Source organism: Plectropomus leopardus, chromosome 1 (genome assembly GCF_026936395.1).
Source record: "Plectropomus leopardus strain MGB_pleo_1.0 chromosome 1, ASM2693639v1, whole genome shotgun sequence".
Lineage (NCBI taxonomy): Eukaryota > Metazoa > Chordata > Actinopteri > Perciformes > Serranidae > Plectropomus > Plectropomus leopardus.
In genome coordinates this window covers 20,064,033-20,091,705 of record NC_142176.1, presented here as the reverse complement: position 1 = coordinate 20,091,705, position 27,673 = coordinate 20,064,033, and the positions used below count along the sequence as shown (strand labels likewise).

General features: G+C 37.5%; 1 protein-coding gene across 2 annotated transcripts in view; it reads left to right on the top strand.

Moving 5' to 3' along the window:
- The first annotated feature begins 1,844 nt into the window (after positions 1 to 1,844).
- pde3b (phosphodiesterase 3B) overlaps positions 1,845 to 27,673 on the top strand; it is a 59,641-nt gene continuing 33,812 nt past the window's right edge. Inside the window, exon 1 of one of the 2 annotated variants that reach the window (XM_042484438.2) lies at positions 1,845 to 2,907. In XM_042484438.2, the coding sequence (XP_042340372.1) occupies positions 2,020 to 2,907 (888 nt within the window). In that variant the 5' untranslated portion in view covers positions 1,845 to 2,019. The remainder of the gene's footprint in view (positions 2,908 to 27,673) is intronic. The other variant, XM_042484368.2, reaches the window with a different exon arrangement.

The window sequence follows — 27,673 nt, the reverse complement described above, 5'->3', positions numbered from 1 at the left end:
CCATTCATTTTATATGCGGTTAAATAAAGGGAAGGTATGAAAAGTTATGATTTGGTAAGTAACTAAAGCAGTCAGGCAAATGTAGCGCTGATGATAAAAAGTACAACATTTACCTCTGAGATGTTGTGGAGTGGAGGCATAAAGTAGTTTAAAATGAAATGCTCAAGTAAAGTACAAGTATTTTAAATATTTCTCAAATAGGCCTACAGTACTTGAGAAATGAATTTAGTCACATTCCACCTCTTACTTTGCTTGAGACCTCAACTGAGCTCAAGCTGACTGATTCTGAGGATGGAAATGAAGTGCAACGAGTTGGCACTTCTGTTATCAGGCAACCGCTTAATCTGATTTTGGTCAAACTACGTCTTACATATGCTTAGGTAGGAAGTTGAGTCATGAGAAGTATTCAAAATTGTGACGAAGTTTGAAATGATTAGTTTGATTTATCCCCACATTAAATAAAGTGATATTCAGATTTTGTACAGTTGAAATCAGGTCTAAAAACACATGGGTGATACATCAAGTAAATAATTACAAACTGGTATAGTAACAGTTACATAGATTAATTACAAAATAAATAATTGTAATCAATTACAGTTACTTAGAAAAAATATTGTATTAAATTAGTTACTTACTTACAAAGTGTTGGTGAATGCAAAAGGGTGGCATATAAATTTAGTCTTTTTGTGAAAAGATTTATATGTAGAATAAAACATTCATTTTGTTGTCGTTTTTTTGCCATGCAGGAATGCTTTCTTTTGCCATATTTTCAGACAATGCAGGTCAACAAAGGCACTGAGACAAATCTGAGTGCAGCATTTATGCACTTATGCATTTAAGACTTTTAACTTTATTGTCCAGTTGGAAACATTTAGTAACTGGAAAGTAATCAAATGTCATTTGTTACATTCATTTGGTGAAGTAATTAAAAAGGTTACATAACTTATTATATTTTCAACTGGTAACTAGTAATCTGTAACCTATTACGTTTCAAAAGTAACCTTCCCAACACTGCAAATAAGGAATATAATTGAACAATTAGACTTACGGGGTAGGAAAATTAATTTGTTATCAGAATCAGAATCCAAAATACTAAATTGATTGGAGGAAACTGTGGTTCGTTATAGATGCTCTGTTATCAGGAATAGAGAATTATAGAAAGTAGAAATAAGTACAAGCACAAAGTATGTAAAAATATGAAATATAAATACAGTGATGATAATCATAATAATAACAACAAAAATACTAATGATAACATTATTTTATTGTTGTTATTATTATTAGTGTTTGTTGGTATTGTTAATAATAATAATAACAACAATAATAGTAATAATAACTATTATTATTATTGTTATTATTATTATAACAGAGAATTATAGAAAGTAGAAATAAGTACATGCACAAAGTATATAAAAAATCAAATAAAAATACAGTGACAACAACAACAACAACAACAATCATAATAATATAATGATTAGCACTAGTATTTGAATATGTAGAAATTAGATCATGTATAATGTGCTGAGTGTATAAGGTATGTAAAAATGAAATACAGTAATAAAAAGAGACAATTGGCACGAGTAGGCCCACTGTATGTGAATATTTAAAATTAGAAATATGTATAATGTGCTGAGTGTGTAAAGTGTGTAAAAATAAATTAAAAAAAATACGGAGATGTAACAGTCAGTTTTCGTCATTTTTCAAATGGGAACTTAAAGTTTAGTCATTAACTGTAACCTCGAGTGTGCTGATTGCATTATATTGGTGGTGCAGCTCAGGATTGGTTCAGCGCTCCACATTACAAAGCCCTGAGGTTTTGAGTTGTGTCCTGTAGGCGGCGACAGAGAGCCCCTTTTCTGTAAAAACAACATCTCACCTTCTTTCTTTAGTCCAAGTGCTGGAGCACGTTTGAGTGACCATGGAGTGCATTTGCTGTCATGTAGTTGAGCGTTAATACGGCGTGAATATCAGAAGAGGGGGGACTGTTTTCGCGTGGATACGAGGAGCCACAGTCGAGCCATGGCTGCACGGGAGGAAGGAGAGATTTTGCACAGTAAAATAAGGCACCACGACGGAGCTGGAAGTGTAAACAGCTCAGAGGGCTTCAGGAACGGCTATGTGAAGAGCTGCGTCACCCCTCTCAAACAGGACCATCAGAGGGGATTTTTGTTTAACGTGTGCAGGTTTTGCAACGAAGACATTCTCAATTCAAAGTTGCTGAAGGTGTCTGCCCTCTACGTCGGCGCGTTTGTAATCTTCGCGGTTTCTTTCCTCATTTCCAGGAGCTTGCAAAGTGACTCGCTGTGGGATTTGCGGACTTTTTTGTCGGGCTTCTCCCAGTCCATCAGTCCTTTATTCAGCATAGGATGTGCTTTCTTCTTTCTAACGTTTTACCTGCGGAGGAAAAAGAAGGAGAGCAGCAAATGTTGGCTTGTGTCACTGCCAGCATCGTGTTACCTCGGGGATTTTTTGGTTTTGCGGTTTTTGCAATGGGGAGAGGACCAACACCAGATGCAAATGGTGGGCAGGTTGTTATTCGTGTTGGGATGTGTGGGTCTGCTCACCCTGATCCCCACTCTCAAACTCAAACACAGTGTTCTCATACTGGTTTTTGCCAGCGTTGTGTGGCTGGTTTCTTTCACAAGTTTGAGCGGTCTGCCTGCTCTGCTCAGACCGCTCTTCGCCTGCTTCGCCGGGGTCTCGGGCTCCCTGTTGGGGCTCTGTTTTGACCGTTACTACCCGTCGAGGGAAGCACCGAGTGGGATTTCCACCGCGGAGGAAAAGGTCCCCGTGATCAGACCTAGGAGAAGGTCCAGCTGTGTTTCACTGGGAGAAACGTCGACCAGCTATTATGGCAGCTGTAAAATGCCTCGCAGACCCTCGTTGCCCTGCATATCCAGAGAACAGGTAGGTCTTTCCCCCTGCAGGACCATGTCTGTCTGTTGTTATTGTTCAAAAGTAGGCCCACTGATTATCCACAGCCAGTACACATGTGCATCAGAGGGGGGACACACTAAAGCCTACAAAACAAATCAAACCACAGATCTACAGAAATAAATCCGCTTAGCATTATATGCAATAAGTGAATGCAAAAGTTTTCAGGCAAAAACAACAACAAAAAAACCCCCACTGTATTGTGATTACTTTATTTTATTTTTTGCAGTGTTATTAAGGCCTACGTGTCTTATAAACATCAAGGAAAAGCCTTCTCCAAATGTACTGCAAAATTAAATTGTTAGCATTTTAGCATGCAGTTAAATTGCTCCCCCCAAAAATTATCAGACTAACATTATTTATGCAACAAGTAAAAGCAAAAAATAACAGACATCATTATTATTTTTTTTATGCAGGCCCTCATGTGTTGTAAACATCAAGGAAAAGCTTTGTCCATATCTACTTAAAAATTAAATTGTGAGCACTTCAGCTAAGGTTGCAGCAGTATACCGGTTTTAAGGTATACCGTGATGTGGAAGCGATTATCATAACATGTACACTGTAAAATCTGACAGGTTGATCTTACTATAAAAAATCTTGGAAACTGATTGCCTTGAAAAAGATAAGCAAATATAGCTGTTCTTACAGTCTACAAAACAATTCAAACTGCAGCTTTACAGAAAAAAATGATTAAAACATCAGAATGTCTAAGTGGTGGCATCTTAACTGAACAGTTGTGTTTTCTCTGTAGTATTTAGGAAAGTGACTGCGTTTGATAAATAAAGTAAACACGACAAAGAATAATTAGGTCGTAGGATATTTTCATTTCAACAAAATGTATTTCCGAACATCTTAAGACAGGACCAATAAAAACAAATCCGCTTTTAAGCCTCATAAAATAAAGTTTTAAAAAGAAATATTCAGATTAAATCTTTCTCTTTGACTTTACTTAAGATGTCAACAGGACTCCATGTCATGCCAAAAATCAGTGACAAATATCTGTACTCATTACTCATTCAAGCTTCAGCCACCTTGCAGAAGACAAAAAACTGATGAACTTGGTTTACTTAAAAACTTGCTAGTTGGTATCACTACCAAAGAACAAATCAATTCACTCCTCATTTTTTAGATGCAACAACTTTACAATGTAAGTAAAAACAACTCAAATTTAAGTTAACTTAACAATAAGGTATGAAATAAACATAAATTAAAACTAATAGCTATATTGACATACCGTTGTCGAGGCAATTTGTTTCCTAGATTAATGAAAATAAAACCAGGTTGTGAGTTTACAGTGTACATTTGCTTATCTATGATAATGAAAAAAATGCAACTGTACAGAGAATCTCATCTTTATTTTAGTTATTTTCAAAAGGGAAACTTTTTATAAAGAGTTCCATTAAAAATGATTTCAAGTTTCAGTTATAGAGATAAAACATTTGTTCAACTAAAACTAACCCTTCTGTTTTCATTCTATTAAGGGTTACTGATGATAACAATAATTCTGTAATACCGTGAAACCACAATATTTTCCAAGATAGGTATTGTACTGTGAAAATCTCCTACCGTTGCAATCCTAATTTTAGTCAATTACTTTTTTTTTTAAAAAGTTTGTTTTATACCCTTCAAATACTTAATAATAAATAACATTCAGCATGCTATTATGTGCCATCAACTTGCCTATAACACTTCTTGACATCAATATAATGTGTATCTACATTGTTTTGGAAATATATACATTTAAAAGTCCATATACCAGGTAAAGGTAATGTCAATTTTATTTATAAAGTAGGATGGAGGCCAAAATGGGTACAGCATAGTATCGCAATATTTTGTGTAGCATTATTGTATTGATACACAGACGCCAAGTAGTGACCCTTTATTATATAGACAATTAATATTGCAATTACAATTCAAAATCAGTTGTGTTTTTCAGTTCACATGGTACTGTAATAAAAATGAATGAAGCGAGATGAAAATACCAAAAATTTTCTTCTGAAAAAAAACCAAGATGTTGACAGAATTGTTTCTAGATTTTCTGTTAAAAAAGTCATAAAAGGCAATGCAATATATGTTATCAGAATGTTTTACAACATTTAAAATCACAATAATATTTCATTGTGACCTAAGTATCGAGATGATATTGTGGGGGCGTGATTCCTACTTCATTACATCAGCTCAAAGGGCTTCACATTGAAACACAACGTAAGAAAACACGAGAAAACAATCACATAAACATATATAAGAACACAATATGAGCATTATTTATCTCATAATACCATAGACAACACAGAAAAATCACCAGTCAAGCATGATAAAATGAGCACATACACCCACACAGACCCACGCTAATTAACCATAAGCCTGGGAGAATAAGAAAGTTAAAATAATCAATGACATGTGAGTGTTATCTCCATCATGCTGTAAGATAACAACATAAGCCTCTGCAAAACAAGTTCTCAGTCCCATCTGACTGTAGCAGTCAACAAAACAAAATGATGGCGAGCACACGCAGCAGGGATTATTCAGTGTCTACAGTCCACATTCAGCGTGTGTTTCTCCTTCTTTTTGTTTATTTGTATACACAAGTCTGCACAAGCTGCATAAATCCAGTGTATTCACATACAGTAGCTAACAGTTACACTGCAAAGGGATACTCCTTTCTATTTTGCATTATTTCTGTAAACAATTGCACCCACAGTATATGGAGTTATAGCCGTTTCATTTGACGACTATCAAGTTGCATACAGTATGTTGTGGACAAAACAGCTGATGCAAGCTGTTGCCCTAATTTGTGTCTAGACAAATGCCAGTATTAATGTGGGTATTTTTTTTTAAACTGTGTATTTTACAAACAAAACATGCAGTTGTTCAGTGGCTCCAAGTCATTAGCTCACGAGCATTGTTATTGTGTCCTTCAAGCTTTGTCAGAAATGATAAGAGAACTAAAAATGTATATCCAGTTCGTCTCAGTTGTGCTATTTCCAGCAGTTGTTTTTCCACTTCATTGTGTTTTGGGCTATTAGCAGATTAGCAGTCACATTGAGTTAGGCCCTAAAGAATACACGAAAACTAAAACAGAAGAACAGGTTGGATCATTCAGGACACCATACACCATTTAGCCAATGCTTTATCCTATGAGATACAGACACAGGTCCCAGAGTGCACTTTATTCTACTGAGATGTAGTAAAAAGTATAAGAATAGTGTAATGGCTTTAATATTTTGTTGTTTAAAGCTCTTTTTTTGGGGGGGGTCAACTCAACCTAGTCTTGTCACAATACTGGATAATAATACCATTTACAATATCATAGCGAAAATAGACATTTAGGACTTAAAATTAAACATTTTTATTGAAAGATTATTAAAATAAGGCTATAACATGACAGCGATGAGTTTTCTTCTCTTGGTTAGTAGCAGAGAGCAGCAGAATTACTGTAGTAAACATTAACAATAAGAGAGCGATAAAGCGCAGTTGGCACTATCGGCATTGAAAGCGTTTCAATATTCAGAGTCGTTATGTAATGATGAATCAATACTTTTGACAAAAGCTCCAACATTTGACAACATTTTCATTTGGATGAGAAAGATACTGGTTTGAACCTATGATGAGGTATTGTTGAAACCCAAATATGTATATGTAGAAGTAGAAATATAAAATATAAAGAACTAAAAAAATGTATATTAGCATTACCATTCCATATATATTTCCATTTCACATATATATTAGACTTAAATATTTGACTCAGTGGACATCAGTTGGAGTACATCAGTGCTGGCATATTTATGGACTGGATCACCAAACCTTGAAACTGACTGTTGTTTTCAGTAAAACTGATCAGCACGTGCTACACTAAAAGTTCTGCATTACTGAGTTGGGAAACTGAAAAGGACATTGTTTTTGTTTTTTATTAAGCAAACCATTTATTTTTATGCAGTAATCCTTTTTGACTGCTGCAGTGATCATCTGATTCGGTCACTCTTGTTATTTGTCTGCAACACACCCCCAAACACATGTTAAACCTCTTTAGAACATTGCATAAAGATGAATTGCAGACAGAAATTTGGACAATGTGTGAAAACAACAAAAACTTGGTTATGGATTGTGTGTAGTTGCGTCAGACAATTAGCTGAATATCTGACATGCATCGCAATCCATACTGAGGAAAAACTGCAGGCATATATTACCACCTGCGTCATCATCACCATACTGCTTTAAAAACGGATTTGGCAGCCTCTCTGCCAGTGAAATTTGATGTCAGGTGTGAATGTTGGGGTGAGTGTGCCTCTCTATCTGTAGGTGTTAGCCCTATGATGCAGCTTACTGGCAACCTGTCTGAGGTGATCTTACTCACTGGGATAGTATGGTGGCCTACAATATCAGCAGTGTAGCCTGTGGTGTAGGGCAGAGGTGTTTTTGATGTCATTTAATCTTTAAAAAATATGTTTTGTGTGTTATAAGATGTTGGGTATGTTTTGGATTTTAGCTACTATTGGCACCAAGTGTTTCCTTTTCTGTAATATAGTCAGTGAAGAGGAAGTTTAAACTGAGCATTAGAAATCATCTTTTGTGATATAGGCTAACTCCTCTATGTATCAGTGAGACAGTTTCTGCGTCAGAGGCAGGCAAAAAGAGGCGCAGCGGCAGACTTCGAAAGGAGTCACTCAGGGTTCACTGGTGATGTCACACATGTTCTTCATCTTTACACACATTTTGCACTCACTTACTTTTCTGAGGTACTGGTTTTCTTCCTTTTAGTTGCAAGGGGGAGGGGGTGTCAGCAGGAGCACGTGCTTTTACATATAGCAAGTTAATCATCACCTTGAAAAAATGGTTGCACAGGGTTTCTACATCACGTAGATGAGAGTGAAGATGATTTGGTGCACATAACAGACAAATGTGAAACTGATTAAAGATATTAAAGGTCCAGTATGTAGGATTTAGGGGGATTTATGGCAGAAATTGAATATATAATCACCTGAAAGTAAGAAGCGTCATCTTTTCCTTACCCTAGAATCTGCCATTTACGCACACACTACATGGGGAGCAGGTCCTCGTATATATAGAGATCGCCATGTTGTACTGCCGTGTTTCAGCAAACACTGGCTCTGTATGGGACCTTTCGCATCAGGCACTGTAGTAAACAGCTGTGTGCGACAAGCAGCATCGGAAAAACACAAGTTTTTAAATGAGAATCTGCTTTACTCAGTGTTTTTACTGGTTTTAATCAAATGGTACGTTTGTTTTGGAGAGGAAGAGACCTCTCTGAATAATTCTGCTCCCAGTAAAAACCTCCTAAACAATAAACACTGAAGAAGTCACAGCTGGTTGCAATCTGCAGTCCTTACCGCTAGATGACAAAAAATGACACACTGCTGCTTTAAGACAGTTTTGTGTTTAAAACAGTTTAAACAAAACTTAAAGTCATTGTCACACTTTTTAAATCTTCAGCTTTTTGATAATTACCATGTTATGGATGAAAAATGTCAAAAATCAGGAAACCCACAACAAATAATAACGTCCTTAATTAATATGGAATATATATTAAATTGCAGTTAAATACAGTACTCAAGCTCGACGCTGTATAACTAAGCAATAACTGGTGAAAAGGAACTTTTTTTCTGGCTTAAACTGCGGTGGAGGTGTTACCTTCCTGATCATGCGCACACACGTGAATTTATACAATGTTTTCAACAGGCCAAAGCAAATACTTTTTGAAGAAAATGACAGTTATCACATTAATGCATGTTTTATTAAAAATAGTGGCCCGTTCTTGTGGTTGAACCGCATCTCGTCAGGGACATGAATTATTACCTTTTAACTGTCTGTAATAATCAAATAATGTCTGTCTTATTTCACCTTCCCTCATGATTCTCTTCCCTGAGACCTTGCCTTTCAAAGAAATCGCTCTTTCCACGAGCTATGTCTGCAAAGCTGCAAGAAATACACTGATGGAATGTGATGTTAATATAGGAAACCTTTTTCAGAAATTGAACATGCTTGGATGCAAAAGAAACAATATGCACCTGTTTGAACAGCAAGAAGATGTAAGGGCGCTGCCTGTCACATCCCTATTGTAGTGAAACAAGACAGGTTAAAACCTATTGCTGGACGTTTTATGGTCAATGCGCTAAATTGTGGCCAAATTGTTACAGAGATAGTCAGTGTTATCTATAATGTGAATTCCTGAATATTAAATGTTCATCTGCAGTTTTCTGTAGTTGTCTCAGTAATATTTGTTCTTAAACTGTATTACCTAATGTAGCATATCACATGGAAAGTTTGAGACTGAGTATATGACAACAAATATTGATGTAATGGATATTTTGTAAAACAATTTGATTCCGCTGGCAATTTTATTGAAACAGTTGACAAATACTTTGATTTTTTTTGTACAAATATTCTTTTATCTCAGTTTTTCTTAATGCACAAATTAAAAATGTGCAATAAAACAGATGGATGCAAGTTTAACTCTGCATTCCCTTTAGTAACACATGTTGTCATAGGGAGCAGTCATGTTTGTGAAGTTGTGTGAATGCATGAACATTGTAGCTATTGTGAATTTACACTGTGGTGCATGTTCATTTTGAAAGTGCAATGACCAGTGGGGAAACACCAATACTCTACCAGTCAGTGGTGTCATTTCGTCACTCACTCCATCATTCAGTGACAGACTTTCGGGTTTAAAGGGTTGGCCCCCAATTTGCTGGCTCTTTTCTTCCTCTTTGGCAGTTTTGGCAGCGCCTCTCCCTAAGCACTGTGCTGATTACAGTATTACTACAACGGCAATGTTGCAATTCCAGTTATAAATGACAGAAATCCAACAGGTGCAACGCTTGTTAGAAAATAGTGTTTTCCATGAAGACACTCATTAGAGTTTTGTCTAGAGCTGGATGCAACATGAAATTTGACCAAGTCTGCTGCCTTGTAATTCTCTGTGCAAGTAAAACCAAGTTAAATGTGTCTCTGCTTTCCTTTTTTCTGTGCTAAATGACCGTGGCGGTACTCTCTGAGGTGTCGTGGTTCTTTGCCTCAAATTCTTCTTTTAATTTCATATATAACCCATTACCACCATGACAATAAGTAAGTAGTGAAACAGTAAAACACAGTAGAAATGTTTTGATAGACCAATTGAATGTAGCCTGGACAGGCCTTCAAATGAAGCAACACAAGTAAGTTTTTGATACTCTTAGCAGATTAAGTGAAATCAAAACTGTTTCTCAAATTTTTTACAGTAATTTCTTATCACAACAGGCCTTGTGAAATGAAAGTGTTAAAAAGTTATTTACAAAAACATAAACATACTGAGGTCTAGCATTAACAGTAATCTAAATCCTGCACATAGACTACAACTCATAGGCGTAATTGGTCCTTGATCCATAGGAGGGAAAACTAATGTCCATTTTTCCAGGAAAGAAAGCTCAAATCGCTTGAACTGACAGTATAATGCTGACTGTTGATTGACTTATTGATTGATTGATACCATTTCTTGTGTCACTGTAAGATTGAGCGATGGCCCGTTAATGCACTGGTCCACTGGGGAGGGGTCCTGCAGCATTTTGAATAGCAATAAATTATCAATAACCTACAAAAAAATGTTGTGCAATAGTCCACCTTCCACCTTCTCTTGTCCTATCTACATGTATGTCTCTCTCTCTCTCTCCCTCACTCTTGTTCTCTCTCTCTCTCTTTTAAACACTCACACACTCAAGACAGAGGGTCTAAAAGTTGCTTACCTGATTTAAGCCTCACAATGGGTGACATTAGATCGACAAGGTTAAATAATCCGCACAATCGGTTAAATTAAGTTTCAGTTATTGTAATTGCATTATTTATTTGATAAAGTATTTTGTAACATGTTTATATTTCCCACCTAAAGTAGTGGGATTGCAGTTACATTGTACACCCAAGACTGATAATGACACCTCTTGTGTATGATCACTTACACATTTGAAGACATTTAACATAATGACTATGTCACCCATCCATAGCTATTTTTCTATCACTTTACTGTTACGTTACTGTGTTGTTTGTTGGCTTGATCAGGTGCTGTAACAAAATTAGAAAGACACAGTTTTTAAAATAATAAATCTTTTATCCATCATGAGAAACCTTTTAACAATTCATATTCATTTTTGAACCATCTCATTTGTTCTTCACAAACACTCGTTCATTTAGATGCCAACTTTTTTGCATGTTGACACCATCATGAATATTTTAACTAGAAATGCTGCTTTGGACGATGTGTTTGAGAGACAGAAGGATGAGAGTTGTGCCACTAGACACCTGAGGTTGTTTATGTTCTGCTTGTCATTTGTCACATACATGAAGAAAGATCTGCAATGGTGCTTATAAGAAGCTATGGTACCTGATATACTTTCACCTAGAAAGACAAGAATATCAGAATAGTTTGTAGTCTGTCCTTTTTTCTCCTTTTGTAAATATGTTTTGTGAGTCCAAATTTAGGACATGGTTTTAAGTTTTCTTGCATAAAACAGTCAAGGTTTCTGATGTTTTGTCACTATTCTTCACCCACCATTGCTCACAGAAAACTTTAAAGGGCCACCTAAAGGTATTATTTAGTCTTACAACATCAGAAGTGAATTAACAGTTGTTAATTGTGTGTTACTACAGAGTGCACCACAAAGACAAAGCGATAAAATAAAACACAGCATAGCAGCGTCTCTTATGTTTTGAAAAGGCTGTGCATTTGGTTTTGTTAAAGGTACAGGAGATTTGGCCACCTGTGGTGCTGTAGAGCGACACTTTGATGAGCTGGTTTTTGTATTGTTTCTTCTGTTTTAACAGCATGCACATGAGGCTAGACATTTGTGCAAAAAATGTATCTGTTAGGCAAATTTAGCTCCTGCTTTTAATTTTAATTTAATATTTAAGAAATTTAAGAACATTATGTTGCTAGTATTGCCTGTATGTCAAATTCTCATAAAAAATATGTTTACTTCTCTAGCCAGGCCTTTAAAATGAAAGTTAAAAAAAAGGCCTTTATGGATCAGAAATCAACTTGCCCAAAGTCAATTTTCCCTTTCACCTGTACAAATATTTTTTTTTTTGATTTGATGTATTAGCAGTTATCAAATAAGAACAAAGACTAATTTTAATTGCCATGTTAAATCTTTATTTTGCCAACAACCTCTGACACCACCCAACTTAACTCCTGTTTCCAAGTTCATTTTAAGTCTCACTTGCACTTCAGCTCATAAATTTTCTCTTTACCATTTTCTGGCAAGTGTCTGCTTGGTATAGCACATGTGCAACTCTAAACAAAGATGAGTAGGAAGCGAGATGGCTCACTCTGTAGATATTTCCACCATCAGCTCTGTGAAAATACGTTGTAATTCTTTTTTACCACTTGCTCGATCAGGCAAGTAAGTTGTTCGATTTTCAAGCCTGATGTGGCATTTTACTTGCCCGGGGCAATTCCTATTATTGAGTCCTGGATTATATTATTATCAGTACTGTATTAAAATTGGAAGTGGTAATGTGTCCTAAAAGGCAGAAATGTGCGAATAAATTAGCAGAACAAGACAGCAAGCATAAATGTTAGGCTATCATAAACATGGCGTTTACTGAAACTTATAAGGAAGGAAAATGCATCCAAATATTTGTCTGTAAATAGGGTTGCAGCGATATACCTGTTTTAAGGTATCCTGTAATTTGAAAGTTGAAGATTATCGTACCATGTACATTTACTTATCAACAATATTATAAAAACAATGCAACTGGATGGAGAATCTCACCTTTATTTTGGTAATTTACAAAAGTGAGAAAGTTGTTCAACCAAAACAAACCCTTCTGTTTTCATTCCTTTAGGGGGTCGACCTGATTCATGATAATGACAATTCGGTAATACCTGATTCCCTGAAACCACGATATTTTCTGATCTAACTGTAAAAATGTCCTACCGTTTGTATAGAAGAGTAAACATATATATATGTATACATATATATATACACACACACGTAAGATGTCAGAGTTCTAAAACTAGCATGCACTAGCACTGACAAGCACATATTTGGATCAAGAAGTTTTTCCTTCAGCCCAGCAAATTTGATTTAGCAGTTTGCTGACTGCCGTTTTTTTATAACCTGTATAATGGCACAAACTTTTCAAGAGTTTAATTTTGAAAGGGCTAAGTTGTTGCATGAGTGAATGCTGCATGGTAAACCAATAACACTGTACAGCTTCATCGATCATCTGAATCCAATTCAGCCGTCTCATGGCACAAATTTCACCAGATACTGATCAGCTTCTGCACGTTGATGTCTGCCTCTTCTGTCGTCCTTTTTTATTTTTTAACACCAAGATTATTTAAGTATGACACATACCAAATAAGTCATTTTTTCAAATACTGTTTTATGAGGACAAGCTTATAGAGTTATTATTTTTTTTATCAACTTTGATTATTATTTTGTCATTTGTGTATTCGAACTACATTTGTTACAAAAAGGCAAAAAACAAATAACAATGAGAATAAGTGCTGAGATTTCCTAACATATTTCCTTTCATGTCATGTTATGCCACACAATGAGTCAAAAGACTGATCTATTTTTCTTAAAGGTCAATGTTTCAGTTTTCGCACACAGTGTTGTGTTTGAGTTTGGTAACGGTCTCTGTGGCTGAGCACATCTTTATACTGGAGGTGAGATCCTAATGTGTCAGACTGGAAAACCCTTCATGGTTGCTGTCATCTTAAGAGTCTTCACTATTATACACACTGTACTGAAACAGGGTTAAGACTGCTCATTTAGAAACCATGAAATATGACAGAGGTTTCTGGTTTTTAAAGTTGCAAACATTATTATCACAAGCACTTTAAAGACAATCTTGTATGCGGGGTTGGAAATAGATTTGTCTCATTTAGCCTGCTCCAGTTTCAATTAATATTCATTTTTCCTCTGATAATTTCAGGTTTCAGCTTTGTGTTTTGGCTAACTTAAAAACCTCTTGCATAACCACAACTTTATGGATTGACTGCATGTGCCAGGGGTTAGGCTCACTGAATCCTAGATTTACTGCATTAAGGGTGTCCCTCTATTTTGTTAAATTTCTCGACAGTAGGAGACCTAAATAAGTCATTGAACCCCGTAATTGTGTCTTGCACCGTGAGACAGTTTGTGAGAAATGTTGCCTGCTGCATATTTGGTAGTGGGTCCTATTTTTAAATCCAAAGTCCAAAACGAAATGATCATCCATCTTGAATGGATGATCATTTCGTTTTGGACTTGATGAATGGAATGGATGAATGTTCTTCCCCAAATTCATGTCAGCATGTGTGTCTTTTTTTTTTTTTTTAATAGATGAAGTAGATAAAGTGGAGATAATATTTTTTTAAGTAGGATTAATTGTGTTTGGGTTTTCATGGCAGAAATCTAAAAGCTCTACTTCATGAGTAAGACTGTTGAGGCAGTGCTGGCAGAGCAATGTACAATTCAGCGAGAAGGCCCTCTTTTTGTGTGGTTACCGCTCCACGGGGGCAGGCAGGGGTAAATAATACACTTAACTAACCCCCCATCCACACAAGAACAGAGAAGCAGGCTGCAGAGAGAAAGGTTGCAAGGGAGAGCAGTGAAAACGCAGAGCAGCTCTCAGCTGTCACGTTCGCTTGCTGTAAAGCCATGTGGAATGATATAACATTGACGTCACAACCCAGTGACGTACCACAGGGTGATTGCAAAGAAGAAAAAAATGCCAAGTCTTATTAATCGCCCTGTAGAATATAGTGTCTGCCTCCAGCAGTGATGAGAAAGGGAGAAATTGTCCGTCTTCAGACGGTGTGCAATACAAAGAGTCTTTAAGAGGATGAAGACGCTACGGAGAAACCACTCAGCTCATTCATCCAGAAATACTACAAAGCTTTTTCTTATTTATTATTTCAAAATAATATATTGTGCTTTTTTTGAATAATTCTACATTTTTTTGCTCTATGTATATCATAATTTATGGCTGCGACTATCAGCACAATGGTGTAAGTGTATTGAACTAGTTACATAATGTTTACTTTGATTGAAGAAATCCCCCTTCATCTGTATTATAGAGATATAAAGCAATTGCTGTCAAATCTGATAAGTAGATATGCAGTTGTTTTTTTTCTCAGTGGCCTAATGAGATAAAATCATAGCAAAATTATATTGTATCCAACGTACTGTTTATACTGTTTGCATCCTCAGCCTCTTTATTTGTATTGTCAGTGTAGATTAGAGGCTCTGTGTTTAGTGAAACTGTCTGCTAGCTCCTTTGCTTTACTATTATCCAAACTAAAACACTGCCTGAACAGAGTGTGTTAAAAGACTCAAGATGAGTTGTGTGTGCTGAAAAGAGAAGTTTTATTTCACAGTAAATCCTTCACATGCTGGTTATGGTATATTCAATAAGTCCATTTTGCTTTAAACAATTAAACATGTGAAGAATAATCAAAATAAATGATGTGGGACGTGCTGGGCCACCCTGGATCTCCTCCGTGCTAAGAAAGTGTCATTCACTTTTAATTCAATTTTGCATTGTTGCTCATTTGTACACTTATTTTAAAAATATATACAATTATCAATATGAATTTAGACAACCGTTTGAGCTTCACCAAATTTTTAGTTTGTTCTTTTTATACAATTTATATAAATTCAGTGGAGGACTGTGCTGACAGAGAAAAAATGCATTGCCTTAAAAATAAAAAGGCCATTAAATGTAATCTGCAGTTAAAAGTTATGCATGTGTTTTTTTTTCATTGTAAGGCAACTTTAATCTTGATATTATCAGTGTTGTGAACTCTTTCTCTCAGACCAAGAAAAACAGCTTGAAAGCACTTGGTATTATGTGGCATTATTTAAATTCAGGTATTATACAAATGAAGAAATATGGTCATCTTTATGACTCTTTATTCATCTTTATTAATTTTGGTTGAGCTGATTATTAGGAATTAATTCTATTTGATGAAATGCAAAGCTGAGCTGTTGTTTGACTGAAGGCGAGTGACGTGTCAAGTTAACCTCCGTGTTTAGGAGCTTGTGTAACAGTTGCTATATCAAGGCCAAGATGTCCTAATTCATTGCTTAGCAACTCCTCATCGATGCCACAGGTAGCTTTGATAGTATGTCAACATTTAATGAATGCCAAATCAAGAGCTGAATCAGCATTTATAAATGTTGCTCAAATGTGCAATGGAGCTTATTTTGGGTTGTGGGGGTTAACATTTGCTCTGTTATTAAATCCTTATGGACTGATGTGAAATATATTTTTATCCTGCTTTGTTTAATGTCTACTTTGCATCTCTGCTTTTGATTTTTCACCGGCAGCGGCAGGACCGGTCGAAAGGGTTAAACTGAGCGAGTTGCTGTGTGTTTGGCTGACTGCAGAGTGAAACAGGATGCAGCGGCTGCATTGTCAGCCTGCTGGTGTGAGTGCAAACAGATGAGGAAATGCTGGAGCGGGTACTCCAAAACTCGGGTTACCCTGGAAACGGTTTGCGTCATGATCACCAGCAATTAGCTTGCAGCTCTTTAGTTTTCACGATAGGCCTACCAGAGCTTAGCCTAATGACTCCCGTGTCTGAAGAGTCACCATCAAAAGAGGGCTTGCAGAATATTCATGGACTGTTTTTATTTTGTTTCTTTTCTTTGAAATGATTATTATTATTTTAGGACATAGTTAGGGTTATGGCTTGTTTGATGCTCTGTTTTGAACTGCGTAAAGAGCTGCGCAGCATGCCCCCTCTTTCTTATTTTTCTCTAATGAGCCTTGATGTGATGTCCTGACCTCGTCTATCTGCATGTATTATTGTCTGCACAAAGCTTATCCGTGGCTGAGTTTGTGTATTATCGAGGCCCAGAATGCTGGATTAGAGAGGGGGATGCCGAGCCACTGCCATCCACTAAGTTTGGGCTAATTAGACTTTTTTTGTAGTTTCCACTTTTAAAAATATAGATAAGTGATAATAAAATGTTTCCCCCATGCCGCTGGTTATTTGCAGCACAATCAAGCTCTGTAGTTTTGGAGTTGAGGAGACGGTGAAGTTTTTCTGCACAGCTCATTGAAGGATTTTGATTACACCATGAGGTTCCCAACAATGCAAACATTTCAGGTGGCTGAGCTTTTAAGTTCAGGATGAGGTTGTTGAACCTTGCATGTGTTGACTGTTTGTTCAGTCCAGTCGGTGACGGGGTGAGAGTAGAGGCAGAGAGAGCTCGGATAGGTTTGGTTAAATTAGACTGACTAGATGGTTCGAGTGTAAATTGTTGCTGTGGGAATTTAAGCACGAGGCGAGGGATGTTGTAAATTGAAGTTTTATTTAAGTGAGTACATACCATAGGTTTTACTAACTGTTAATAGCCTCCAGACGACTTCACTGAGATAGCATCATGTTTTCATTAAATATTCTTCAAGCTTTATTTGATGGTCAGACAAGAGTGATTCCAGCTTTTTGTGGCACCGAAAATGTTCACAATTCTCATTTTTGCATTGCATTCATATCTAAACGTTACACAGCGATCTCACCAGAATTGCGTTCACTTTCTCCCTCCACTTTTCTCTCTCTCGCTCATTTTATTCTCTCTATCTCATTCTCTCTGAATTTCTTTCTGTCTTTCTCTGTGCGCCTCTTTTGAAAACGGTGTCAGCACTGCTGCTTTTACACCAAAAGGCTGTTGCTAAGTGACGGTTGACGTCAGCCGCAGCTACAGAGGAGGGCTTGTGTGTGTTTAGCAGCTGAGGGCAGATCCCACTGAAAAGGGCAAAACTGAGAAGCACTATTAGTCACTGCAATAAACCCTAACTTCAACCAACAAGATCGCCATTTCCAATAAGTGTGCACAATTTATTTGGAGTGACTTACGGTGAAAGTAAATCTTTCAAAGTGGAATGGTGAGGTTTAGACAAAAAAAAAAAAAAAAAATTGGAGAAACTGCTCCTGGCCAATCCCCACCCCCTTTTCTTCACTTTTTCTTTAGTCTGTCGCTGTCTCCTTTTCTTTCTCACTTTAACCCCCGTCCACCCCTCCCCCAACACGCAAGCACACACACAGCCTCAAATGCCAGACCCCCCCTCCCCTTCCCCACACATAATGTAAGTGAGATTTTGTAGACAGATTTTGTGTCTGACGAAAGTCTCAGACTCCGAGCTTCAGTGTGATATCTCCCCCATCCGGCCAGGGTTGCTCTTGATCTGCTCACCATTGTTCAGTGTAATCAATTCCCAGGGCCCTGTATCATCCTCTCTCTCCACACTGCTACACCCCCCTCTCTTTGACCCCCCCTCCCTCCGCTCTCTCCTTTGACAGTACACAAAGTGTGACCTGTTAGGGGACCAAACAAAAAGCTCATCTACATTTTGGTTTAGACTTATAGTGTGCATCCTCTGTTAAACTTTTAGTCACGACTCAGACAAGAATTTAGTACGTCTTTTTGCAGCGTCAGATTTGTTTTGTCCTCGTCAGAGCTCCAATACTGCTAGACACGCATGAGATAGTATCCTTGGTTTTTTATTGACAAAAGTTAGAGAGCTATGACGCAGTAGTTTCTGCGTATATTTACAGTAGAAGACGGTAATGTCTGCTGTATCTCGGCCCTGACGACTGTGATGTATGTTATTATGGCTGATGCAGGCTGCTGCTGGAGATAAAGCAACACCAGCAGAGACTGGGGGGTCTATGGGTAGAGATAGGTGCTTGCAGCAGTCATACGGGGCTTACTGTTGGCAGAGCGAGTGAGCGGAGGGCACAGGGTTTTTTAATCGCACACCCCCTCTGCAGCTAAAACACACTGTGCTGTTCAGATACAGTCAGAGCTGTGGCCCGCCCCAAACTGTTATTGCTCCCTGGGAAGGTCTCGACATGATGTGCTCATAAGAATTTTTGAGGAGTGATATTCAGAGATCATGGCCTGACAGGCAGTGCTTTAGTGGCCAAAGAGACTTTTGTTCAAGTAGAAGATCTGCTTGAAGCTTCTAAGCTTTACTCACTTTTTGTGTTTGCGTTTCTATTAATTCTGTTTAAATCTTACACTAAGTTGCAGATAAAGGCCACGCTTATATCATTAGTATTATATGTTTTGTAGAATTAGATTCCCCTGGTGGTTGCATAGGATTGCTTCCAGCTCGTGTGATCCAAACATTTCCAGCAACTCCCAGGCTTTGTTAAGTCCAAAAGTCAAAATTTATTGAAAAAAGATAGATGGAATCATTTCAAAAATTCTCAAAATGTTTTATCTAATGAAATATTCTGCTGTCCACATTTGGCTTTCAAAACATTTTCATGCAAAAAAAAAAAAACAGTTTGCTCTCCCGCTTGCTAAACACAAAGGGAGGGACTCACCTTTATAAACACGGAGGTTTAGCAGAAATCTAAATGTACCATAAATTATAAATGTATAGCCACAATAATTCAACATTTTTTGATTTAACACTTTTATAGTAAATTAATTAAGTAATTAGAAAAAAGTTGATGGATGTGGACCAAGATTTATTTTTGTTTTATTTATTTTTTTAAATATGACAAACAATGTTCAAATGTTAAAAAAAATGACATTCAGTACAGCCCAACACTGATCAAACTTTAAAAAGTGTTATTTATCAAGACACTGAATCCCCCTCAGCTTCATGAGCACACCTGGTGCTGCTGAGTGACCCAAGATTTCTTTCTCCACTCAATAAAGAGACACTCTCTTTGTGTATTTATACACTATAAAAACTTAAAGTTGTCTCTTTTACCAGTACATTCTGCAGTGCACTGGATAGACTGCTGCTGTTTGACCCTCCTTTGTCCTTATCTGTCCCGACTCTGCATCAAAGGATCAACTGGATCAACAGTGGACCTGATGCCACATATCACCAGCAGGCACCCTGGCATGGCACCACAGACACGGGGCCATTAGGCACCGGGTGCTTGGCTGCACTCAGCAGTAGGCGGCTGTGGGCTAGGCGTGGATTAAAGATGCAGCGTTTGCGTCAAAAAGTGAACTAATCAGCCATAGTGGTCATATAGAACATTTTTGTTACTGTTTCTTAGTGATTCAAAATGCAGACACATTTGGTTGCTTGCCTGGGCAAGTAACAGAAAGCAAATTAAAAATAAAAGATGCAAATGCATTCAACATTTTTTCTAAGAGAGCTAGTTGGTTAGCAGTTTCCTCCTTTCCTTTATGACATTTTCACAAAGTGAGACTCCAAAAAATGCACCAAAAGCTAGCTAAATCACCATCTTTCTGCCCAGTATTTAGGTAATTTATTACATTATTATTATTTTTTGCTCTCTTGTCAAAATGAAATACATGGTTGTATGCTGTATTCACTTAACTCAGTGATCAGAAAGAATATCGATACAGTAAAGCCATAATCCTTGGAAATAATGACACCAATTAGCATGCAGCAAGTAAGATTGATTTATCCTCTACGGCCGCTTTGGCGAGGACACAGCCTCTGTACATGGGGCGCCCCCTCTATCCACTGAGCCACCGGGCACCCCTTCCATATTGCGATTTTTATAATATTTTCATTACTTGTGCAGCCTACATGCAGTAACAAATGCTCTTGCCTGCTTGCACAGCCACACGAGGGAACAGAGACCAAATAATCTGTATGCTTGAAGACACACTCATAATCATCCTACATTTCACCATTTAATAAGAAGTGCTTGATCTCATGCACCAGGCATGGGGTGAAGCATCAATATGGTAATGATTCACCTTGAATTCCTTGCTGAAGCAAAAAAAAAAAACAAACTATCTGTGCAGCCCTACCTAAGGCTAAAAATATCATAGAGGTAGTCTGTTGAGCTATGTATACAGTGCATATCATTTATCATGTTTTGGACACATTAATAGGCTGCCCAAGCAGATAATGCACTAACTTCACTGTTTGCATGTCATGGAGCAATAGAGCAGAGAGAGATTCAAGCTAAAGGTCACATTCAGGCAACACTGCTCTCAAAAAACAAGCCGCAATGAAATGTTCTGTTGATGTCTTATATTATTAGACTGTAAATAACTCATTTGTCCGTCCGGTGTGTCAGATGCTTTATGACAATAAGCAATGTAAATAGTCACAATTCTCATTTCCAAAAACAAAAGGCAATAAAAAAGTAAATTATAGAATTTAAAACGGATCACGCAGATGTTTATAGACGTATAATTATTTTACTAAGTGGAAATTGTAAGATATGTGTCTTGAGGATCTGTCACTGTGGAATTCACATTTGTAGATCTCACTTCACTTTGATCTTCCACTTGACAATTACTGTTTTGCACTATTGCTAATATTCTGACATAAGTCTTGCCCTTTTTGAAACTTTATTTGCTTCCTTCATGAACAGAAGCGCTCTTTTTTTTTTAGCAATGCCACAATGTCTTATACGTAGAAATTTAAAGTTTTGTCCAAAAGGGATTGTATACTACACAAATCTTGGTAAACTGAGAACATGTAGGCCTCACCTTTGCTCTCTTTAACTCTGTTTAGTAAATCTACCTCAGGGTTTGTTTGTGTGACTCTGACTCATCTGACAGTCAGCCAGTGTTCCAGTATTTATGCCATGTGGCATCTGTCTCAGGTGATGTAGGCAGAGCTCGCGGTGCTCTGAGTTTATACTTACAGATGTAAAATGCTGATCTCTGGTGGTTCCAGCATTACGTTCTGACCCGCACTCTGTCAGCACCGCCTGCTGAGTCTGCTTGTTCCTAAGATGGGATATTGAGGGGGAGAGTAACTGAAGACCCCAGTCACTCTGAAAGCAGCCTCTCCTGCCTGGTGTTTGAACTGTAAACTGCACAATGCATTTGTTAGAAAGTGTACGCTTGTCACTTAAAAAGAATGCATTTACATATCTGTAAAAATTATTTCTTTCTGCCTTCATTTGTTGAAGTAATTTTAACAGTCATTTTAGGATGCATTTTGTTCACTTAGTTTAATGGGCAGTGCTGCCTCTGGGATTGCTCTTTGTTGAGTGAATCAATAGCAGAAGATAAGCATCTACAAATGAATTAGATATCCTGTGCTCAGTTGTTGAAATTGGAGTCATGTGATTGTTGCGTCCTGTGATGAAGGTCACCCCCGAATAGCCTCGCTGGAAAGCTTCTGCACTACTTGTCAGAAATATCTGTTAAATTCAAATATTGTTGATTTATAGATTTTTTTTTAAAGCAGGAAGTAAAGTGTGTTTTCTTTGTGTATGTGTTTTCCATGATTTTATGTTAAAGACAGTGTTTAAAGCATAACTTTATGGAATTCACTGGACATATTTTTTTGTCAGTACTTCTTGAACTCTACTGGTCTCTCTTACTTTGCTCCTTTGATTCATAAAATCTCTTTATTTGTCAGTACATTTACATGATGTCAGAAAAAGTCAAATTATTGTGTTATTGACTCTTAAAATGCATGTAAACATGTTAGTCCAACTTAAATCTTACAAAGTCGTATTTCTTGACATACACATAGATGAAGGGGTTGGGGGTCGATTTACTTTTTCATTCGTGTTTCTCCTACTATTACATTGCCCCACCTCTGTACCAAGCCAGAGTGAGTTATTCTCATACAAACACATTTCTGCCTCTCACATTACTGTAGCATCAAGTCCCTGACGTGTTATAGTGTTGCAAATGATCAGCATAGGGTTGCTGTGTGCGCGCACATTGTAGTAGAGAGTATTCGGTTGTTCGTTGTCTGGCGATACTAAGGGAAGTGGATTGTCGCACACTTGTGGGTAATTGCCTAACACTGACGAAAGGTGTATTGCCTGAAACATATGTGTCTTTGAAATCTTATCATTGAGAAACATCCAGAAATCTATGAAATGTTTGTTTTTGAAAGGATTTAAATAGAAACCTGACAGTGGTTTTTTGTTTTTTTTTAAACACAGACCTTAAAGCTGCATTTTTGGATTTCTGACCACTGGAGGGCAGAAAATATCCCCAAAAAAAACAAAATATTGTCTTAAAAGAGGCTGAAAGGCTCCATTGAGTTGCAGAGTTAAGTAATAATTCTCTCCTGGCTTCTATGTGAGCGTATTGATTTACAGCTACTTATTTATGATCTTATATTACTTAGTTTCTGTAGGCTATCACACCTTGTAAAAACAGTATCCAGCTACAATAGCCAGACAAAAAACATTTGTAGCTGTGAGGCATTTTGAAAAGTACATGCAGGACCCCCGTATGATGCTGACCTTTACCTCTGTGATCCAACCCAGGCCTTCACACCACCGTCAGGAGAGCAGGAAAGGACAGGCTGCAACATGCCCTTTGTTGCTAAGGAGCGTGCACACACACACACACACACACACACACACACACACACACACACACACACACTCACTAACTATGAATTTGCCTAGAACAGTGTATTGGATTTGGTTAAATGGCCCTCACTCTGCATGAGTTATATGAGCATGTTCTCAAATAACTTAACAACAAGTAGACTGACAGATGTTGAGTCGATCCAGAGCGGCCTGTTCCGTATTGATTTTGACCTTTAACTTGACAAGTGTACAACTGTAAGCTTCTTAAGCTTTTCTTTTTTTTAAATTCACCCCCACCATCAACTCAGCTTTAACGACAGCTTTGTGAATGTGATACTTAAAGTAGAAATAAGAAGCTTCCTACAGCCAGCGTCGATCACTTGCTTGTAAATGATTTACTTCACACGCAATTTCTGTTGTGGCGTCTCTTCTCTCTCCTCTCTGTGTCTGTCTCACTCTCTCTACTTCCCTGTTAACTCCTCCTCCCACCGCTCAGCTCTGATGGATGGCGTTTGTGTTCACATGCTTGTTATTGGCCAGAGCTCCAGGGCTCAGGCGTTAGGTTGTGTTTATGAGAGGAGCCTGCACTGATTCCATGATAAAACCAGATGTTCCCTTACAAGGCTTCGAGCCTCCCTCATCTAACTCTCATGTCCATATCAGGTATAACCTTCCTGTTGCACTCAGGCCTCCCAGACGCCAAACTAGAGCTGGGTCTCGGGCTCCACAGTGGTCAAAAAAGGTTGCATGTGAAGGACATGCGTGACATGGTTGCACTTTGATAGAGAGGAACAATCTTAAATTAGAAATCAGAATAAAAACTATTACAAGAAATTACCAACTAAAATATGCAAAATTAACATGAACACCTTAACAATAGCAGTACAGTTTGTGTAGTTTTCTGTGACATAGTGTATTTTTTAATTTACATTGATATTAAAAAAGGAAAATGTAGCTTATTCTCACACTTAAAAAGTCTGAGTTACAGCATGTACGGCTGATTAATGACTTAACTAATCAAGCAATTTTCAAAATTGTTGCCCATTAATTTACTGTTAAATCCACTAATCACTTCAGCACTTAATTATAAATGAACAGCTTCCTGTGTAGTCTGTCAGCATGTCCAAAATGTCTTTTTAAACGAAGGCTCAGAACAAAAAAATGTGTGTTGCTGGTCTGCCGTGACCAGTTAAAGGGATAGTTAACTTTTTGGAAGTGGGGTTGTCAGAGGTACTCCACAGACAGCATATTGGATACAGTAGATTTCAGTTTGGAGAAGCAGGCAAAATGTTTTTGGTTTTTTTTTCACCTAAATAGGTCCCACCTTTAAAACTCAAAATCAATTTAAGTGTAGGCTATATTGAGGGTGTTTTTTACTGCTTTAAATTATGGTTAGCCAATGATTTACAATGTTTTATCACTCTTTTCAAGGCCAGACTCGATTGAGCAAAACAGTGATTCAACATCCCTGAACGCAGGAGCTGCTGGTCTACTGCTTCCTGATCAGTTACTTAGTTTGTGTGATTGTGTGACTTTGGTGTTTAAAGGGTTCATTTAGAATCACCAAAATCACACAATATCACAAACTAACTGATTGAAGCAGCAGTAGACCAGCAGCTCCCGTACACAGCGAGCTAAAATTATTCTTTTTCTAAATAGCGGCTGGTGGCTTTGTCGAGGGCATAGATGAAAAACTGAAGCTGTTAACGACTTCCCGTTGAAATGGTCTGTGTGGTGGAAAGGTGAAGTGGTAAAAATACTCTCAATATAGGGTACATTATTACTGATGTTGAATTTTTTAGGTAGGACTCTTAGGCTAAAATACATTTTGTTGCTAACCCTGATCCACAGCAATACATTGCTTAGCTTCTGTTTTGGACTTCAGTCTGCTTCTCCAAACTGAGGGTGTGCAGACTGACATAAAAAAAGCATACAAAAGTTTCCAAGAATGATGGACATGATGTGTCACTGTGTTATCAGATGTGAGCCATGTTAACATACTGAAGGCCTATCTGATAACAAAACACTAGACATGAGGTTTTAATACCATGAGAACCAATTTTACAACGCTGGAAAGTTATCACAGTGGCATCATTTAATCTCATCGAGTTTTGACGATGCTGACGTACATGCCCAAACTATGCTGTTCACATCACAAAGTAATCTACCTGGAATGTGCACTTGCACATATTTGATTTGCCAGTTTAGTGTGTTGCTGTGTGATGTCATTTTGCATTGCTGTAAAAGTTTTAAGAGTTTCAAATAAAACCTGCTGATCACTGAAACATCCCTTGTTACTGTCAAACCAAGTGAGTACCTGAGAAATACATTTCATCCCTCTACAACTCTAGTGGGCCCAAAAAAAATCTTTGTTTCATTCTTCTATGTTGATTAGTTGTAAAGAAACATACTAAAAATGTTTGGAAAACAAAAAAAAACCCCTTTATGTAACATCTCCATTTGTGCAGGATGTTTTGAGCAGTAAAACTGCCTGGTCCAAAGCCGCCTGGGCACCGTGCGCAGTTTCAAAAGAAAACATTGGCACTGAGGTCACCTTTGTCCCCTAACTTTGATAATACTCACTTCGAACAGCTTGTTGTAAACCAAACTTTACACTGATACAGATCTATATGACATAGAGGGAAATACAGGGAGACAAAACAGACAGACCAGTCAAACACGGTTACTTCTTGTGCCGTAATAAACAGCTGCTAAATGTTTATTGATGACATATTAAGCCCTCATCAGGCTTGGACTATACACTGTGCGTCACAAGGTCAACAGTCCTTTTGATAATTACTTGTGTTAACACCAGGTGAACCTGATATATTTATATGAACCTGCAGATCAGCAAATCAATGTCAGCAGAAAGGACTTTGAGAAGTACTATTCAGAGTATTTACACTCGGGCTATCTGCCACCGCTCTCCAAAGGTCATACATACCTATATTCTTGCCAATCTCTTGTGATAGCGATGAATTGCTGCGTTCCAGGTCAACAGAAAATTTAAGCTCAGATAAATTGTAACCTGCATACACAGCCTGTGCTGCAGACGGCCTGCTGCAACTATTTATAGGGGCATGATTTACTGAATGGTTTCCAGTAAATGTGGGGCTAAAGTCATGCATAGAGGAAGCCCTTCTACATGGAATATGTTTTATGTGTAAATTTGCTTCTTATTTTAATTGATTTGAAGTTCAGCTTGAAATGAATTGCAATTAAATGCTCAAAATCACTTTTAAAATGCCTAACTCTGTTAATGAATACACATTTTATAGATTTGTGTGCAGTGTAGACTGTGTGGTGTCTTTAAGGAACAGTCGAAACCTACAGTATATTTGACCATCAAATTAAAAGCCGATTAGATAACCATGTCCAAACAAATTCTCAGTAACTATCCCTAGCAGGTTTAACATTATGTATTTCATTTCTGATTTACAACTATAAAAAGCATGCAGCGGGATTAGATGAAAGAGAAAAAGACGCATGTTGTTGCTCAGATTAAAATAGAATTTCATCTGTTTGTCTTTTTATGGTTTTTCTAGGTCTCAAAAACACTGCAAATGGTGTGCAGACTTTATTTTGCCAGCATTGGTAGCTGCTTACTGAGTTTGGGTGTTGAGTACAATCAAAAAGTTATGGGTCGTTTGAGCATGAAACACACCATTGTGGGAAAAAGTTCATCATTGACGTAGGCGGGTTGACCTTACTCAGATTGTGGCACTGGCGCTCACTCAGACTATGTCTGTGTGAGTCAACGCTGACAGTTTAACTTAGATTTTTGTCTTGTGTTAAGATATACATTTCTTGTTACTACAATACACCTTGTCATTCCCCTCTTTAAGGTCTCCTGGAGTGTAATAGCAGATCAGTCATTTTGTTGTTGTTTTGTCAAACATGATCACAATAACTTGACATATATAAAGTTCCCCTTTGGGCATTTTTAAATTATGTAATAATACTTTGCCATGATGATTATTTTGTTTTACCCCACATAAAAAGTGAAAACAAAAAGAAAACTCTGAAAAGAGGATGGAAGACATCTACATTGTCTCCCTCATTAAGAAATGCTGGACCTGGCCTCATGCCCCGCCCACCATCTCTGTCTCGTTTGCTGTCTGTTCTCCTTAACGCTGACACAGCACTAAAACCAGAGACTTTGATAATTTCCTAAACACCAAACTAAAGATGGCACCTATGGAGTTTCTTGCCTGATGCAAATGCCGAAATTTTGTTTCAGTTTCTGGGTTTACTTCTGCAGTGTGCAGTAGTGTTCCCGCTCAGTTCATAGACTTAACATTATAATGCCTTCAAACATTTTTAAAGCGCTTTTCTCAGCTCCATGGAAGTTTTACCAATACATAACCTCCATGGCTCAAAAATGCAGAATAGAAACATACATAATTAATCTTGTTTAAAGTTCGAGGTGTGCTGTAAACAGTTTTACAGACGTCTCTTTTACAATAGTGGTGGGAAAATGCTATCTGGGCAGCGGGGGATTTTTTTCAC